We start from the raw sequence: 19,001 nt of genomic DNA on the forward strand, positions 1-19,001 counted from the left end.
GTCAGCCAATATTTAGTGCTGACACCTGCATAGCTAAGCGATCAAAGCTATGACTGCTTTTTATATGGTCCTATTTGGTCGCTTAGCTGTCAGCTCCTCCCAACCCTGCTCCCGCAATGCCCCTTTGATCCTTAGTAACATAGTAAATGACGGCAGATAAAGACCTGTACGGTCCATCCAGTCTGCCCAACAAGATAAACTCATTTTACATGGTATGTGATACTTTACATATATACCCAAGTTTGATTTGTCCTTGTCCTTCTCAGGGCACATACCGTAGAAGTCTGCCCAGCACTGTTCTTGTACTAAAAGTTCTGAAGTTAACGTCGAAGCCTCTTAAAATTTACATTCCAGCCCATCCATATCTATTCAGTTACGATCAGGGCATAGACCATAGAAGTCTGCCCAGCACTGGTTTTGCATCCCAATTACCAGCTGATTAGTGCTGATATTCACATTATCCACATTGTAATTGGCCGAGTAGTTCTGATATTCATCAGCACTGCCTGGCTGCTAACCCACAGAGCGTAATTTAAGTGTTCTGGAGCCTGTCCTGCCCATTTAAATTGCTTTGAATATTGGGCATTTAGAAATCATAGTTGAAATCCTACTTTTGCACAGGGTGTCCACTTCTGGATGTATATAGTTTCCCTAATATTTTATAAATCTCACTGAATATAGAACCTTTGGAAATATATTTGTAAGGATGTGGAAAATATATGTGTGTTTTACAGCTCATTCAGTGGGACCAGTTATTTTAGAAAGGAACACATTAAAGAGAGCAGCATCACCTGGTGTCAGACCTGTGAGTTCTTGTACCAAGTAGAGTGCTGTTTCACCTGCGCTGACCGCCGTTCCCCAGAGGTTGAGCTCCTAGGGCTTATGAGATAGAGCAGGAAGCAGGGTGATGAACCTGACAGGCAGCAGGCAAGAGAGTGATCCAGGTACAGGCAGAGTCAGTAGGCAGGAAGCAGACACGAGAGTAATCCAGGTACAGGCAAGGTCAGTAGGTAGGCAGCAGACACAAAAGTAATCCAGGTACAGGCAGAGTCAGCAACGAAGAACAAAGTAGAGGAGAAGCACACTACTGAGCAAGTAACACCTACCAAAGTAGAAGCCAAAGCAAGGAGTCTAGGGAGAGCTCAGCTGATAAAGTGCTGGGTCTGACATCAGCAGGGAGAAGGGGCACAGCCATAGGACAAGAGCAGGTGAAGGAGGAACCGGAAGACCAATAGGAGAGAAGCAAGGGAAGCCAGGCAGAGAGAGAGCAGAGTCAGGTGCGTGGAAGCAAAGCAATCAAGGAGCCTGCAGCCAGAGAAGAACTACACACACATGGCTCAGGGCTGTGCCAGTCAAGTGTGCATGTCGACAGGACCCTGCGCAGCCCGAGGACGCTGCATGCATTGAGGTAGGGGACACAACACCTGGGTTTTTGAACATGCAAGTGCAGGTAGGAATGGGGATTGGGCAACGCATGTGTATAAGTTCTGGAAATGTACAAAAAAGTGAGGACAGCTCGAAGAGGAAATAAGGCAGTCTTTAATATGGATAGCTTAAAAACGACATGTTTCGGCATCGAAGTCTGTATCAAGGGTCAAATGAATCTCTTGTGTTGTGGCTGGTGGATAAACCAAGAGAAATTTGGCTATATGGCTTCCTTAAGATGAAAAGCGAAAAGAACTGTCGGTTGTAGGACGTTCAGCTGCAGAACGCCGTGGTGGCGATGCTCATCAATGATGTCAGTAGTGTGTTTTACAGCATATTCAGTGGGAAAGGTTATTTTAGAAAGGAATACATTAAAAAAAGGCAACATCACCTGGGCTTTTGAACATGCAGGTGCAGGTAGGAGTGGTGTAAGTGGGGATTTGGCAACTTATGTGCATAAGTGCTGGCACCAACATATTTTACAAATCTGGACATCCAGGAGGACATAGTTATGAAGCCAGGCTAGAAAACTCTAAATCTTAGATTATATGAGTGGTTTTAAACACCAGAGAGTACAGTTGCCCACTCAATCACTGCTGCAAACCCCCAGGTCCGAAAATGCCACTTCAAAACCGTGCATTTCCTCCCAGGTTCTACATTTTACTCGCACAACTTAATTGAGTAATGAGCCAATCAGCACTAATTGGCAATAATTGGAATTTACATGCGCATCTTTTTAGGCGTATTCTAAAGTGCATAAATTCTAATGCGCCTAGCTGAAAATGGGGCGTGGCCCTGGGAGGAGTGTGGGCATGTCAGGGCGTTCCTCAAATTTACACACGTGGTTATAGAATTCAGGGGAACCACGCCTAATTTAGGTGTAGGTATCTACACCAGGTTTTCAGTGGCATAGATGGCCGTGCCTAAATATAGGTGTGTTCCTCATTCCTATGTTCTATTCTGTAAACCGCGCCAAACTTTAGGCATGGTTTATAGAGTAGTTCTAAGCACTATCTTTGGATGCATCTGTTTTTTAATACGCTATTTACAGAATCCGGCCCTTTCTAAGGGACCCTTTCACTAAAGCTTAGCATGTGCTAATAGAATATATCATGTGCTATGTGCCACATGGTCCATCAGTATAAAATAGGATGTACATCATTGAGGGCTCCTTTTATTAAGCGGTGATAAGCCCAATGTGGGCAAGAGGGAGAGACTGGACAGAGGTGGTGGAGAGATGCCAGCCCAAGGAAAGAAGAAATGCTGAACCCGCCGGAGGGGGGGGGGGGGAGAGGTGCCAGAAGCAATGAGATGGGGGGGGGGGGGTACCAGAAGTGATGCAATGAGGGGAAGCAAGTTAGCTCAGGGAGCCACTATCCCTTGAGCCAGCTCTGCCAACAGCTGTGTTCTACATCTCTAGAATTAAAAATTCAGCTGAACACATGGACTCAATTTTCAGACAGTTATATGTTCACCAGCAAAAGGGTTTTACATGTATATGTCAGTATATACCATTTAAAAAATTACCCCCATATTAAAGTACTTGCAATGACAAGAATGTGTGTAATTTTACACAGCTTGGGTGAAGGCATATTTGGGGGAGAATTTAGGGTGGCGTGCAGGTGGATTCACAATTTATCAGACCGATGTTCAAAACTGCCGTGGTAAGCCAACAGCACAGAAACCATACCACCTGAAGAGCGCAGCAACTTAGCTCGCCAATGCTCCCCTACTCTCTCCTCTGTCTCGGCCACCCTGACACCTTGGCCCATTTGTGAGCGGCCACCGCTTAATACGGTTGCTTTACTCTTTTTTAGCCTTCCTCCTTTCCCTAACATACCTGAAAAAGAATCTTGTCACCCATCTTTACATCTCTAGTTTTATCCAGTATTCTTTTCTGCGTTGCTTTTATTGTGTTCTCCTTTACTTCCTGCTGTTTATAATTGCGACTGGGACTTGAAGGAATTGATGTATCTTTTCAGCCATATCTGTGTGTCTGATTTACTAGGGCTAGATTTTTCCCAGCTAAGAGGCCCTTTTTACTAAAACACGCTAAAATAAGTGCTTAGCATGTTTTAACATTGGTCTTTCTCGCACTCTAACTGCCCGATTTGCACGTGCACCCTTAATTGAGTAACGAGCTAATCAGTGATGATAATTGGCCAATAACAACCAATTGGCAATGATTGGAATTTATATGCATTTCTTTTAGACATGCTAAAAAAGATGTGTGTAAATTCTAACACAAGTAGCTGAAAAGGGGCATGGCCATGGATGGTGTGTGGACATGTCAAGGGCGTTCCTCAAATTTACGCACATGGTTATAGAATTCAGGGGAACATGCCTATTTACACCAGGTTTTTAGTATCATAAATGAGCACACCGTGGCTATTTCCTGAATAAAAGAAAGACCTACCTTTTACCCGCTGAAGTAAAAGGTGGCCTCAGCGCGCATCAAAAACATGCCGATGCCAGCACAGGCCCCCTTTTGCCGGAGCTTGGTAAAAGGGGCCCTCAATATACACAACTTCAAAAGAAGTTATTGCCCAACATTAGAACAGCGGTATTTTCCTGGCAAGAACACACTAGCTGGATAACATTTCCATATTCATTCTCCTCTCAGGACATGCCCCCTTCGCCCCAAAATAAATAATGTGTCATTAGTGAGTGCTGACAGTCAAATTACTGCAAAACAGTTTAACAGGTCTTGTGTTAGCAGTGGCGTACCAAGAGGAGGGCAGTGGGGGCGGTCTGCCGCAGGTGAACACCGCTGGGGGGGGGGTGCCGATCGCCTGTCGGCTCCGCTCGTTCCGTGCTCCCTCTGCCCCAGGACAGGTTACTTCCTGTTCCGGGGCAGAGGGAGCATGGAACGAGCGAAGCTGACAGGCGCACAGCACCCCCCCCCCCCAACAGGTAAAAATGCACACAGGGGGGTGTCCTTTCGCCAGGGGGGAGGGGGTGTCCTTTTGCTAGGGGGTGAGGGGGGGGGGTCGCGCTGCACCCGGGGGGGGGGCGCATCAGCGATCCGCCCCGGGTGTCAGCCACCCTAGGAACGTCACTGTGTGGTAGGCCTTTGTTCCCATGTTAAGCTCATGTTATTGCTTGATGTGGTTTAGTAAAAGAGCTCTTAAGTTACTAGTAGCCATTACTGAAGCTTGACTCCCAAGCCTGGAATTAATTGTTCCAAATTTCTAGAATGCTGCAAAGAGGTGTGTTAGCCGTGTTAGTCCACTCTTAAAGGTAATCAATAAAAATCAAACAAAATTAAAACATGGAAAAGAAAATAAGATGATACCTTTTTTATTGGACATAACTTAATAAATTTCTTGATTAGCTTTTGAAGGTTGCCCTTCTTCATCAGATCATACTTCCTCCTCCTTCCTTTCAGTTATTCCCCAATCATCAGTTCAAAATCAGGATGCAGATTACGAGAAAGGGATCCCCTCAATTTCCCTTACTGCTATAACAATGACATCCCGTCCATCAGCACAAATGTGTATTTTGTTGCCAGGAAGACACTGCTGTTCTAACGTTGACAATAACTTCTTTTGAAGTGTCTTCAGTTATTGAAAGCTTATTCATACACAGACATTTGGGACCTGAGAATCCATACAGAAAACCCTTCAACATTTTCAGTTTATGGCTTTATAGCTTTTCCTCTGTCTTTACAAGGCATTGGAGCCAACAGTTCATCACTGTTTGAAGCCTTGATTAATTTGTTCTGCTTGCTCCTAGACATGCAAAAGGATGTGTTAAATCCCTCACAAGCAGTATGTGCTCAGCTCAGTAAATTAGTCCAAAGTATTTTGCAATAATTTGGTTCAGTGGCACAGTACTCAGAGGCAAAATATGCCTCTTTATAAAGCCTACTATGAATTGAACCAAATCTCTTTTGCCCCAGAGCATTTTGTTTTGTCAGACTCTAGAAAATGGGGTAAAAATAAACGTCTGCAATTATTTTGAGAAATATGTAATTTGATAAACCAATTATACTATCTACTGAAATATGTTTGCAATTTAAATTTTATAATTACAATATCAGTTCAGAAAAATTCTGAGTGCTGAGCACTGACATCTGTATAGTTATCTATATTAAAATCAGCGGCTTGGTCTCAGATTGAAACAACTCCTCTGCATTTGACACTGTCCTCCCCTCCCCATGCTCTTAATTTAACAAAGACTCTCTGGTACCCCTTCCACAGGAGGATCCCAACCCTCCCCCCCCCCCCCCCTCCAGGGATCCCTTCACCTGCCAGACTCTCAACTCACAATTCTACAGAATCTTCAGTCTCTGCCAGCAGAAGGGATGTGTCTTCCTCCTGTTGAGCACTGAAGAATGATTTTACGTAGCAGCACTGCCATAAGCACCACTAGGTGGTGTCATTCTGTATATCTCAGCAGTGCTGAAAGGAAGGAGAACAAACATATTTTCTGCAGGTGGAGACAGGTATCCATGAGGAATCTAGGACCATGATGGCGAACCTATGACACGCGTGTCAGCACTGACATGCGTAGCCATTTTGGATGACACGCGGGTTGAAAGCCGGCAGCAAATAGAACCCAGCCTACCTGCTCTTACTGCCAGGGCCGGTCTTAGGCAGGGGCGACAGGGGCGTTGGTGGTCTTATCGCAGCTTCAGAACCCCCCTCCGAGTCAGAACCCCCCCTGCTCCGCCCCACCTCGCAGCCTTGGTAACCAGCAGTCCTCTTCGTCAGAATCATCCAATTAGGAGTGCCGTTTTAGGCGCCAGACAGGCTCCCTACAACCAATCACAGCTCACTGCAGTTGTAGCTCAGCCAGGTGAAAAAAACTGCCTGAGGCTCGAGGCAATTGTGATTAAATGTCGAACCTGAGTGCTGAGTGCGAGTAACCCAGGCAGCTGCTGCTCTCTTCAGACAAATAAAGTCGGGTCAGCGGCCGCTTTCTTCCTCTCTGTGATCCTGTTGCAGCCTTAGCTCAGCTGTGCTTGGACACTGACTGCTGCTCCTGCTCCACACTTGTTTGGGAAGTTCCTAAAAATACCGGTCCAGCTAAGAAATCACTTTTCATTGCTTTTATAATGCTCCTTTCACTACTTGTTTGTAGCAATTCGTTATGAGAGAGGGAAAACAAAAAGGGAGAATAAATCATGGGTGCCGTTTCCCGCCATTAGAAATAGCGGCAGGTAAGTTAAATAATTAGTTTTTGGTTTATTAAATACAGTTATATATTTCAATTATACATTTTTGTTATTTAAACTATAAATATCGCGGAATTACGTTTTTTTTCTCTAAGTGACACACCACCCGAGTTATGCTCGGTTTTTTGGCGAATTTTGACACACCAAGCTCAAAAGGTTGCCCATCACTGATCTAGGAGATTCTAGCAGGACTGGAATGAAGTGTCATAGAGGGGATTTTAGACCTTCTGAGGGCCACTAGAATATATTTTATTTGTTAAATTGGAGGCTGGGGACAGGACCATACTAAACTATAGTTGCACCCTGTGCAACTCCTCCACTAGCACTTCCCATTCCCCTGCCCCAGCTGCTTAAGGGTCTGTTAAACCTTGAGATGGGAAATAAAGCAGCGCCTGCTCTGGAATAGTGGATAGGTATTTTGACTCCGGGGCTTTGAAGGAGGGAGTAGGTGGTATATAGCACTGGTTCATGGAAAGTAAGTTAATTTGAAATGGGGGGGGGGGGGGAGCTCATTGTATGTCTGGGGGCAAAGGAATAGCACCTAGAGTTAGACCAGCTATTCTTGTTTGTAAGTTTGGATCTTCAGTTTCTTCTCCTTACCTGATTCCTTCTCCAGGGCCACCCATTTCTTGAGTGGCTGAATATAACAAGGCAGTCAAATTTACCACATGAGGAGGGGATGTTTCACTTAGGAAGATCCAGCCATTTAACTTCTTAAGTTAGGAACCTTAATTATTTAAAAATGCACCCCTTAGAAAGAAAGCTGAACACATAAGGTGTAGGTGATAGCTTGCTATTAAGCTAATTTTTAATACATTTGTGATTAGCATTCAAGAACTATGCTGTTTTCACCAAAAGAGCACAATTCTTGAAAGGTACTCAAAAATGAAGATTTCAGTAAAAAGCTGTCTTCTGTTGAGCTTTACCTTCTGTGTGTCCACGTGAATTAACATGGCAATTGTACTGCTTTAATTGATGGAAAATCTTATAGGATTTTTGTAAGCAGGTGTTGTTTGGACACCTGAGAAAATGACAAACTGGCAAGAAAACCCAAATAAAATGAAAATTCCCATAAATGACATGAAAAAAATATTCTGGCTGCCCATCCCTATGTATGATTTCCATTTTGTTTCACACCCAAATGTAGAAACAAAGTTATAAGAAGAGGGCTATCATGGACAAAATGAAACATAATGAAGGCTTGGCCTATGCACCTCTCTAGTGTACCTGATATGTCACAACCTTGCTATCTGGTACATGCTGGACAATAATACAATGAAGCAGTCAATAAGAGAATAAAACTTTGATAACATACAAATCTTTAAAAAAGGATGGAAGCCTGAATTGTACAGAAGAGTATTTCAGTTCCACATCCACGACACTGCTGATTATTTGCTATAGAAGTCCTGTGTCCAAGTGGAAGAGTAGTCTAATGTTTAGTGCAGTGGCCTGGGAGCCAGGGAACCTGGGGTCAGTTCCCACCACAGCTCCCTGGGACTCTGGGCAAGTCATTTAACCCTCTATTACCCCCAGGTACAAAATAAGCACCTATATGTAAACTGCTTTGATTGTAACCCCAGAAAGGCGGTATATCAAGTCCCATCCCTTTTTCTGCAGTGAGTCGTCCTTGCCTTTACCTTGAAATTGGCAGATTACAGCATCTGCATTTTTCTGTCTCCTGGAGCATTGTGCCACAAATGTTTTTATAGCTTTGGCATTTCTTTGGCATTTTGATATTTTTCCTATTTCAGGTTTGGCCACAGTGGAACGATCGTTTTAGCGGTCTAGAAAAAATTACTCTGTCTTCTTTACTTATATCCCTAGTCTTGATTTGATTTCATTTATTGATTTGATATATGGCTTAATACAACTAGGTTTTAAAACATATATAACTGAACCAGGAAATATTATAATACAATAAAACATTTCATCAAAATAGACATTCTTTAAATGTGTGTGTGTGTGTGTGTGTGTGTCTATATATATATCAAAAAAAGAAAAAAAAGTAATTAATTGAGCAAGTGAAGAACTACTAAAGGTGCGCTCAAAAAGCCAGGTCATTAAGGCTTTACAAAAATCAACATAAGTGGCGATATTGCTAATTACAACTGGTACAGAATTCCATTAAAAAAGGTCCAGTACAGCAGAAAGCTCTGTTTCCAATAGAGGTCAACTTGACTGAACTCAAGGAAGAACGTTAAAGCAGCCAACGATGAGAGGAGCGCAATAGGTGCTGAGGTACTTGCCTATGTAGCTCTTCAGAAAGATATCCTAGCAATTTATTGGTGTTTTCCCATTTGTCTTGGTCTATTAAAGTGTTTAATATATCCAAGTACTTCTAAAATCTAATTTTTCTCATGGTTCCTGCTGCTTTAAAAATAGAATTTCCAGTTTGGAGTTTGATGTAAAAGGCATCACAGCTTTACAGATTTGAGTTTGTTGGTTGGGTGTTCCTTGGTTATGAGCTTTATTTGGGTTTCAAGGTTTTTAAGCCAGTATTTATAATAGTCTACACCAGTTTTGCCAAAATATTTCTAAGGAGGTCTTTTACTGAGGTGCACCAGCTGATTTCTAGCGTGAGCTAAAAACGGTTAGTAAAAGACCCCCCTAAGTTTGCTTCATCTAATACTTATCAGTAGACCCATCCTGGTGCTCCAATTTTTGTGGCTGCTCTTCAACACAGCTCATGTTTCATAAATGACAAAAGTCACTGGCAAAGATGTTCTCTGCACGTTTGACTGCTCAGAACATTACTTTAACACTATAAAACCAGAACTTTCTACTGCCTGGTGAAAACCATATTGCTAACATTGAGAGCGGAGGAGGCGGCACTAACAAATTTCTCCTATTCTGTATCTAGGGGAAAAACATCTTAGTGAAGCAAGCACTAAATCAGGGCATCTCAACCTAGCCCTAGGGTCACACCTAGCAGTCAGGTTTCAGGATATCCACAATGAATATGCATTAGATAGCATTGCATACTAAGGATGCAATACATGCAAATCTATTTCATGCATATTCATTATGGATATCCTGAAAACCTGACTGGCTGGTTGTTCCCCGAGAACTGATTTGAGAACCACCGCCCCAAACCTATGAAATGTTTGCATTTTTAATTTGCATAGTATCTGGCATGAAATTTCATTCTCTAATGTCTGAAAAGTAAAACACTGCAGAGTTCTTTTGTCAGGATTCAGTCATTAAAGTGGAATTCCAAAAGTTGACAACATCCAGCATAATTTGGTGGTGTAGTCATTTTGGGGTTCTACCATATCCCAGGACTATTGGAATAATTTGTTCAATTTTATTTTTTTCAGTTCTCTCAGGCCAGACCCACCACAGCCCTTTGAAACGATCTGTGTCCCTTACCCCACCCATGAATGTGCCAAACCAGCCTCTAGGACATGGATGGATGTCTCATGAGGACTTACGAGCCAGAGGACCTCAGTGCATCCCTTCCGATCATGCCCCCCTGTCTCCACAAAGCAGTATAGCCTCTTCAGGAAGTGGTGGGAGTGAACATTTAGAAGATCAGTCTGCTGCTCGCAACACATTCCAAGAAGAAGGTAGTGGTATGAAAGGTGAGTGAAAATGAGATTCCCAGAGTAAGCAGATTCTACACCGGCCATTTTTCCCCCTGTATTTTAGATAGGTTGTCCAAAGTCAGGTGCCCAATTTTGGGCATGCAGAGCAGATGTGCATGCAAATTAATGAGTTATCGAGGTGTCACCTATCAGTTATTGACGTTGACACTAATTTGGATTTGCATACAGATCTGCCTACACAGTATTCCTTAACACTGCACTCTTGAATTATCTCACATGCAATCCAAAAGAGATGTGGCCATGGGAGGGGCATGAGCAGGTCAGGGGTGTTCCCAAAAATTTAGGCGTAGTGTTATAGAATACCAGAGTTATGCATCCAACTTGCGCACCAGGTTTAAGAATGTGTAAGTTGTTGCACTCAAAATTGGGTGCAGGAATCCGCTCTAAGCACCATTCTATAAGGGATGCTCAGCCTGGAAAAACCTTTAAAGAATAGTGCTTAGCCTGGATTTTTCCTGGTGCCTAAATGTAAGTGCCTTTACTGAATCTTGCCCTTTATGCTTATATAGGAGTGGTTCTCAACCTAGTCGGGACCAGGGGCATAGCTACGTGGGGCCACGGGGGCATGGGCCACCACAGATTACACCCTGGCCCCCCTCTACATTTGACCCCGCCGCTGCCCGCCCCCCTGCCCCACCGACGCATCAGGTACCTTGTTTGCTGGTGGGGGTCCCCAATCTCCGCCAGCTGAAGAGTCTTCTTCAGCGCCGGTCGACTCTGGCGCCTTCTTTGTGTGATCATCTGTTTCTGACGCCTTACGTCCTGCACTGTGCATATAGCCCCATGCAGGACGCTGCCAGCAAACAAGGTACCTGATGTGGCGGTGGGGCAGGGGGCGAGCGGGCTGTGACGGCGGAGGGGTTGCAGTTGTGGCGGCGGGGGGGCTCCAAAGTGGCGGGGGGTGCGGTCGGCGGCAGAGGAGGCGGCTAAACAGTGCCTCCCACCTCAGGCTCTGGCCCCCCCTCCCGCCGAGGTCTGGCTACGCCCCTGTGGACACACCCAGCCAAACTGGATTTCATGGTCTCCATAATGAATATTCATGAGATTGATTTGCATGGGCTGCCTGCAGTGTATGCTGAGATGTCTCATGTATATTCATTATCAATAACCTGAAAACCAGATTCCAGGGTGTGTCCTGAGAACCACTGCCATATAGTATAACAGCAATGCAAGCGAGTAATCATATATTTCCGTATTACACCGTTGCACAGAAAGAGGGTAATTGTATAACATACATGCTAATAGTTATATATCTCATTAGAATAATGGTATATACATATATATTTGTGCACATACACGTGTATATGGTAAAATTCTGCCTACATGAGGGTCCTTTTAGTAAGCTGTGGTAAAAAGTGGCATTTGCAAACCCTTAGGCGGGTCTTTCCTGCATGTTGAGGCCATTTTTACCATACCTGTAAAAATGCCTTTTTTCTATTTTTTACATTAATGGCCATTAGCGTGTAGTCATTTTTAAAAATTACTGCATGATCACTTAGAGCCAGTGTTCCTGCGTTATCCGTGCGCTAACCAGTTAGTAATCAGTAATGAAGATGGTTAGCTCAGGAACACCCACTCTCTGCCCATGACTTGCCTTCTAAAAAAGTGCAAACTTTTTTAGTGAGCACAGATTTCAGTGTTACCACAGGATACCTGAGCATGTCCTGAGGTACTCCATTTTTTGCTGCATTAGGGGCAAATTAGCGCCTAACAAAGCTTAGTAAAAGGGCCCCCTGAAGCATATTTTACAGATAGCCCTATACATAGTCTGAGTCTGGGCAGAGCATGAGTGGGAATCACATTTTTACACACATAATTTGTGGAGGAGTGGCCTAGTGGTTAGGGTGGTGGACTTTGGTCCTGAGGAACTGAGTTCAATTCCCACTTCAGGCACAGGCAGCTCCTTGTGACTCTGGGCAAGTCACTTAACCCTCCATTGCCCCATGTAAGCCACATTGAGCCTGCCATGAGTGGGAAAGCACAGGGTACAAATGTAACAAAAATAAAATAATTTATAGAATAGTGAAGATTGCAATGTATCGCTCACACCTAAACAGTAGGCTCATATTTTTACAGTCACACTTGTATTGTGTAAGACAGGGGTACTCAACCTTGTTCTGGAGGTCCACATGCCAGTCAGGTTTTCAGAATATCCCTAATAAATATGTAATAAATATGTATGAGAGCGATTTGCATGCTTATCACCTCCATTAAATGCAAATTTTATTCATGCATATTCATTAGGGATGTCCTGAAAACCGGACTGGCCTGGGTGCCCCTCTGAGTGCCCCTGCTGTAAAGGAAAGTGCGCACCTACATTCTTTTATAGAATAGGTTCCTGCCAGGTGCCCAGTTATAGAATTACCCCCAAATCATGTTGACAAGATAATGATTATCACCGAATTTCCTTGTACTTTAATAAATACATAACGTGTTTGTCTACCACTTATAATTAAGACTCTCTTTTTCTAACAAGGTAACCCACCCTTTATAGACAGATCCATTATTTATTTAGAAATTAATTTGTAATGAAAGTGTTGCATACGTGACATTAATTAAATACAACATCCTTTCTGTGAACGCCGTAGACTTCGTTTGTCAAAGAAATTTACCACAGGCACAGAATTAGAAGAACTCCTTAAAACAGATTAAATGGGCTACATGACGAATCTTGAATACAGTGAGTTAGTTATTCTGTCTGTATTGTATCAGAGTGCCATCATAAAATTATGATATTAGACTTCAATAGACCTTCCTTCCTTCCTCCCTTAGTTGTACATAATCAGTTTGAGTAATAAGATTTTCTCTCTTTTAATTCGTTTAATATAGTAAAGGGTCTTTTTCAAGAAAGAATTACTTCCATAAAATTATTTTGGAACACAGCCCAAAAAGTGGTTTATTCAACATAAACACACATACAGCACACTCTGTAATCCATTTATTAACAATTAAATGGGCGTGCAATAGGATTTCTTTCTAAAATATAATTGATTAAACCAGTGGGGTCTCAACCTAGTCCTCAAGACATACCCAGCCAGTTTGTTTTTTAGAATATCCAAAGTAAATAAGTATGAAAGAGATTTGCATGCATGGCCTCCATTATAAGGAAATCTACCTCATGTATATGTATGTCCTGTGGACTGGGTTGAAAACTATTAGATTTTATAAAGATTTTACCCTTCTAGACCAAGTGATGCTGTTGGAGCAGGCCTCTGAAGGTGGCTTAATATTGGCTTAAGATGAAGTAGGAGCTCACACGTCAATGCTAATCGTATATAATCTATAGGAGCTGTAAACATTCTTTACATTATTTATTTAGATTTTGCTCGCACCTTTTTCAGTAGTAGCTCAAGGTGAGTTACAACCAGGTACTGTGGATATTTCTCTGTCCCAGTGTCGTAGCCACAGGTGGGCCTGGGTGGGCCAGGGCCCACCCACTTAGGGCTCAGGCCCATCCAACAGTAGCACATGGTAATGAAAATGCTGCTCTCCACAATACTGGCACCTTTGCATGCTCAGTTTTCAGCGTGGAGACTGGAGAGAAGCGTTTTCCCACCAGCTGAGATATTTTTTTGGTGTAGGGGTGGGGGAGAGAACATTTGGTGCCCACCCACTTCTTGCCTAGGCCCACCCAAAATCTGCTGTCTGGCTACGCCCCTGCAGTCTGTCCCAGGAGGGCTCACAATCTAAGTTTGTACCTGAGGCAATGGAGGGTTAAGTGACTTGCCCAAGATCACAAAGAGCAGCAGTGGAATTTGAACTGGCCACCTCTGGATTGCAAGACCAGCGCTCTAACCACTAGGCCACTTAGTCCCAAAAGAAGCAGCTCAGCAAATCTGAATTGAAACCTGGCAATGCTAAAATGTCTCTCCCCAGGGTGTAAAGTACAAAAATATAGTACTATGCACGTCTTCATGAAAACATATTGATAGAATTTTTATTTCTGCAAATCGGTGGTTAAGGTGTGTGAGAAACTGATTTTTCTTCCCTCAGCAATAATTTAACTCCCTCTGCCCAGTCAATCAAAGTGGTGTGCTCCCTAGAAGCTCTTACTGGTCTCTGCCATGGAGTCTCAGAGTGTAGAAATTAACTGTGAATGTAAAAAATCATACTTGCAGAAGGGTGTGTTATTTGTACTGTACATTAATTTAATAAATGTTTGTGGCAGCATTTCAGCAAACTGTGAATATTGTATGCTGAAGTACTACTGATTTAAGATAGCATGAGATGTAGATTTAAGAACTGTGACTTCAACCAGAATATTTTATCCTCAGTTTCAGCAGGTTATGGGAGATTATCTTGTTCTTATAATTAACAGATGTCCAGATGCTAAGGTGTAGAATCCTGATATACCCCCTAATTCAATATATATATATATATATAGGGGGGAGATTCTATATAAGGCGCCTAAAAAATCTGTGCAGAAAGCATTTCTGCCTAAGCAATGCCTAGATTTAGGCACAGTATATAAACTACATTTAGTTGATATCGCAGTACCTAAAACTACGCATGTCCATTTACACCAATGAAAACATGGTGTAAATCCCAGCACATGGATTTAGGCGCACTGATCCATATTCTATAACTACTTGCGTAAATTTTAGAACACCCAAAAATGCCCATTTCCCCACCTATAACCACACCCCTTTTGCCTGCACGCATTAAAATTTAGGTGCTCTGCATTAAATGCTTAGAGATTTGTGCATGTAAATTCTAATTATTGTCAATTATTGCTCATTATTGCTTGTTAAGTGCTGTTAACAACACTGATTAAGATACGCACGGTTTTATAGAATCCACTTGGATTTTGGCGCAGAACGCTAGGCACCCTATATAGAATTCAGGGATAGCAATCAAAATTATGCTTGCAAATTTGGGCACACTCCCAAATTAAGCATGCAATTTAATTGCTTAACGAGTCAATTAGCACCAATAATGGGAGCCAACAATCAATTATTGGAGCTAATTGGCAATAATTGGAATTTACATGCGCCACTTTATAGTTGCTATTCTATAAAGATGTATACATACATTTTTCCGCATGGATTCAAAAAGGGGCGTAGCCATGGGAGGGGCATGGGTGGGTCAGGAGCATTTCTAGGATTTGCTTGCAATGTTATAGAATTCGGGGGATCCATGTGTAATTTAGGCATGGGGATTTACCCCAGGGATCAGCTGGTGTAAATCCTTGCATCCAGAATTGGGCACTGATCCCGGCACCAAGCGCTACTCAGAAAACGGTGCCCAGCTAGGAGCATCATTTATAGATCAGTGCTCAGCATGCATTTTTTGGGTGCCCAAATTTGGGCGCCGTTTACAGAATTGAGTCCTATATAATGACCAGAAGAGGTGAAAGCCTGTGTGAACATGAGAACAGCAGTGATGCTTTTTTGAGATTGTCCAGGTATACTGTCTTTTCTGAAGTCATCTCATGGTTTCAGATATTTCCAAGTTACTCGCTTTAACATCCTCCTTTAATCTCCAACTATGCTCCACCTCCCCCACTCATCAAAATGGTCACTGTCTTGATCTCATCTTCTCCTCCAACTGTCCACCCTCTAGTTTCCTTTCTTCTGATCTTCCCCTCTCTGATCACCATCTTATAACTTTCACACTTAAATCTCCTCCCTCCTAGTCCCGTCCTATCTTATCTAATTTATCTAGGAATCTTCACGATATTGACCTTTCATCTCTATCCTCCCATGTTTCAAACCTCCTCTCTACTGTGGCACCATCTACGTCTGTCAACGAGGCTGTTTCTTCTTACAACAATACTCTATCCTCTGCCTTAGACACTCTTGCACCTTTGATGACCCGCCCTATCAGGCGTACAAAACCCCAGCCTTGGCTGACTTCTAATATCCGCTACCTACGTTCCTGTACCCGCTCCGCCGAACGCCTCTGGCGGAAATCTGGGGCCCTTGCTGATTTCTTACACTTTAAGTTCATGCTGACCTCCTTCCAATCTGCTCTTTTATGTGCCAAACAGGATTATTATATCCAACTGACCAACTCTCTTGGCTCTAACCCTCGACTTCTCTTCACCACATTGAACTCTCTCCTCAAGGTGCCCCCTCCCCCAACTCCCCCTTCATTATCTCCTCAGACCCTTGCTGAATTCTTTCACAACAAGGTTCAAAAGATAAACCTTGCATTCTCTACCTCGCCACCTCTCCCTCCACTAGTCCGTTCCCCTCTCTCTCCTCCCCCTCATTCCCTTTCCTCCTTTCCTGAAGTTACTATTGAGGAAACTACACTTCTCCTTCCTCCCTCAAAATGTACCACCTGCTCCTCTGATCCCATTCCCACCCACCTTCTTAATGCCATCTCTCCTGCTCTTATTCCTTTTATCTGTCACATTCTCAACCTCTCACTTTCCACTGCGACTGTCCCTGCTGCCTTTAAACATGCTGTGGTCACACCTCTCCTTAAGAAGCCTTCACTCGACCCTACTTGTCCCTCTGATTACCGACCCATCTTCCTCCTTCCCTTTCTCTCCAAATTACTTGAGCGTGCTGTTCACCGCCGCTGCCTTGATTTTCTGTCCTCACATGCTATTCTTGACCCACTACAATCTGGTTTTCGCCCTCTCCACTCAACCGAAACTGCGCTTACTAAAGTCTCCAATGACCTATTACTGGCTAAATCCAGAGGTCTCTTTTCCATCCTCATTCTTCTTTATCTTTCCGCTGCTTTTGACACTGTCGATCACAGCATACTCCTCAATACCCTGTCCTCACTTGGATTCCAGGGCTCTGTCCTTTCCTGGTTCTCTTCCTACCTCTCCCTCCGCACCTTCAGTGTTCACTCTGGTGGATCCTCTTCTACTTCTATCCCTCTGCCTGTCGGCGTACCTCAGGGTTCTGTTCTTGGTCCCCTCCTCTTTTCTATCTACACTTCTTCCCTTGGTTCATTAATCTCATCCCATGGCTTTTTCTACCATCTCTATGCTGATGACTCCCAAATCTACCTTTCTACCCCTGATATCTCACCTTGCATCCAAACCAAAGTTTCAGCGTGCTTGTCTGACATTGCTGTCTGGATGTCTCAACACCACCTGAATTTAAACATGACCAAAACCGAGCTTCTCATTTTTCCCCCCATACCCACCTCCCCACTCCCCCCGTTTTCTATTTCTGTTGATGGTTCTCTCATTCTCCCTGTCTCCTCAGCTCGAAACCTTGGGGTCATCTTTGACTCTTCTCTCCCCTTCTCTGATCATATCCAGCAGATCGCCAAGACCTGTCGTTTCTTTCTTTACAACATCCATAAAATCTGCCCCTTTCTTTCCGAGCACTCTACCAAAACCCTCTTCCACACCCTTGTCACCTCTCGTTTAGACTACTGCAATCTGCTTCTTGCTGGCCTCCCACTTAGTCACCTCTCCCCTCTCCAATCGGTTCAAAACTCTGCTGCCCGTCTCGTCTTCCGCCAGGGTCGCTTTACTCATACTACCCCTCTCCTCAAGTCGCTTCACTGGCTCCCTATCCATTTTCGTATCCTGTTCAAACTTCTTCTACTAACCTATAAATGTACTCACTCTGCTGCTCCCCAGTATTTCTCCACACTCGTCCTTCCCTACACCCCTTCCCGTGCACTCCGCTCCATGGATAAATCCTTCTTATCTGTTCCCTTCTCCACTACTGCCAACTCCAGACTTCGCGCCTTCTGTCTCACTGCACCCTACGCCTGGAATAAACTTCCTGAGCCCCTATGTCTTGCCCCATCCTTGGCCACCTTTAAATCTAGACTGAAAGCCCACCTCTTTAACATTGCTTTTGACTTGTAACCACTCGCCTCCACCTACCCTCCTCTCCTCCTTCCTGTACACATTAATTGATTTGATTTGCTTACTTTATTTTTTGTCTATTAGATTGTAAGCTCTTTGAGCAGGGACTGTCTTTCTTCTATGTTTGTGCAGCGCTGTGTAAGCCTTGTAGCGCTATAGAAATGCTAAATAGTAGTAGTAGTAATAATTAGCACATTTCAGTCTGGCCCTGGAAGCTCCAGTTTCATGGCAGTGTTCCTAGGTCATCATCTGGTGTGAGGTCTAAAAGGACTAAGGCCCTACCTTTTCTTCTTGAATGTGGTTGTTACCATCTGCGTCAAAAAAAGAGGATCTAAAGTGCCAATTGGAAGGTATCCATTTTGTCATTCTTTACATGAATGGCTACCTACATTAATCAATTCCATTGTGGCATGTACCAATTTTTATGGAATGGTTTTTGAGCAAGATTCAACTTGTGCTTATCTGACCTCAGGAGTGGTTAATAGTGTCTGTGCTAAAGTGAATATAGTTTGGGACATGTCGGCAGATGTTGCTTTTGGCACTAGTCAGAAGAATTTAGACAGTGTCTCACCAGTTCTATTTTTAGGTTTTTGTCTTGTGCAGTGCATTCCTTGCTTTGGTTTCCCTGACATTGGTATGAAATTGGTTTCCTATTAAGATTCAAAAGCATTTGAGGTATATTGTAAAATAAAAAAGCACTTAAAAAAAATCAAGCAATTGAATGTAAACTGGGAATGCATTTGAGATTCATTTGAGAGAAAGAAGAATGAGAACTGTACTCTATGGTTTAGAGATTGCTTAATGGCCTGGTTGAAATCTTATTTATATTTCTATCCTTTCTTAGATTTAAAAAGCTGTCTTGTCACTATTTTTAGAGCAATAGCTGATCAGAAGTACGGTGAAGTTGCCCAGAATGATAAACTGACTGCATGTTTATGTCTGACAGATACTATGCACTGAACAATTTCTGTATGGATCAGAACTGTGTCAAAACTAATGTAGT

General features: G+C 43.3%; 1 protein-coding gene across 1 annotated transcript in view; it reads left to right on the top strand.

The window, feature by feature from the left end:
• The window catches only part of SAMD4A (sterile alpha motif domain containing 4A), a 348,043-nt gene that overhangs the window by 232,528 nt on the left and 96,514 nt on the right, over window positions 1-19,001 (top strand). Inside the window, exon 3 of the mRNA XM_030215023.1 lies at window positions 9,922-10,185. Within this exon, the coding sequence (XP_030070883.1) occupies window positions 9,922-10,185 (264 nt within the window). The remainder of the gene's footprint in view (window positions 1-9,921; window positions 10,186-19,001) is intronic.

Source organism: Microcaecilia unicolor, chromosome 9 (genome assembly GCF_901765095.1).
Source record: "Microcaecilia unicolor chromosome 9, aMicUni1.1, whole genome shotgun sequence".
Classification (NCBI taxonomy): domain Eukaryota; kingdom Metazoa; phylum Chordata; class Amphibia; order Gymnophiona; family Siphonopidae; genus Microcaecilia; species Microcaecilia unicolor.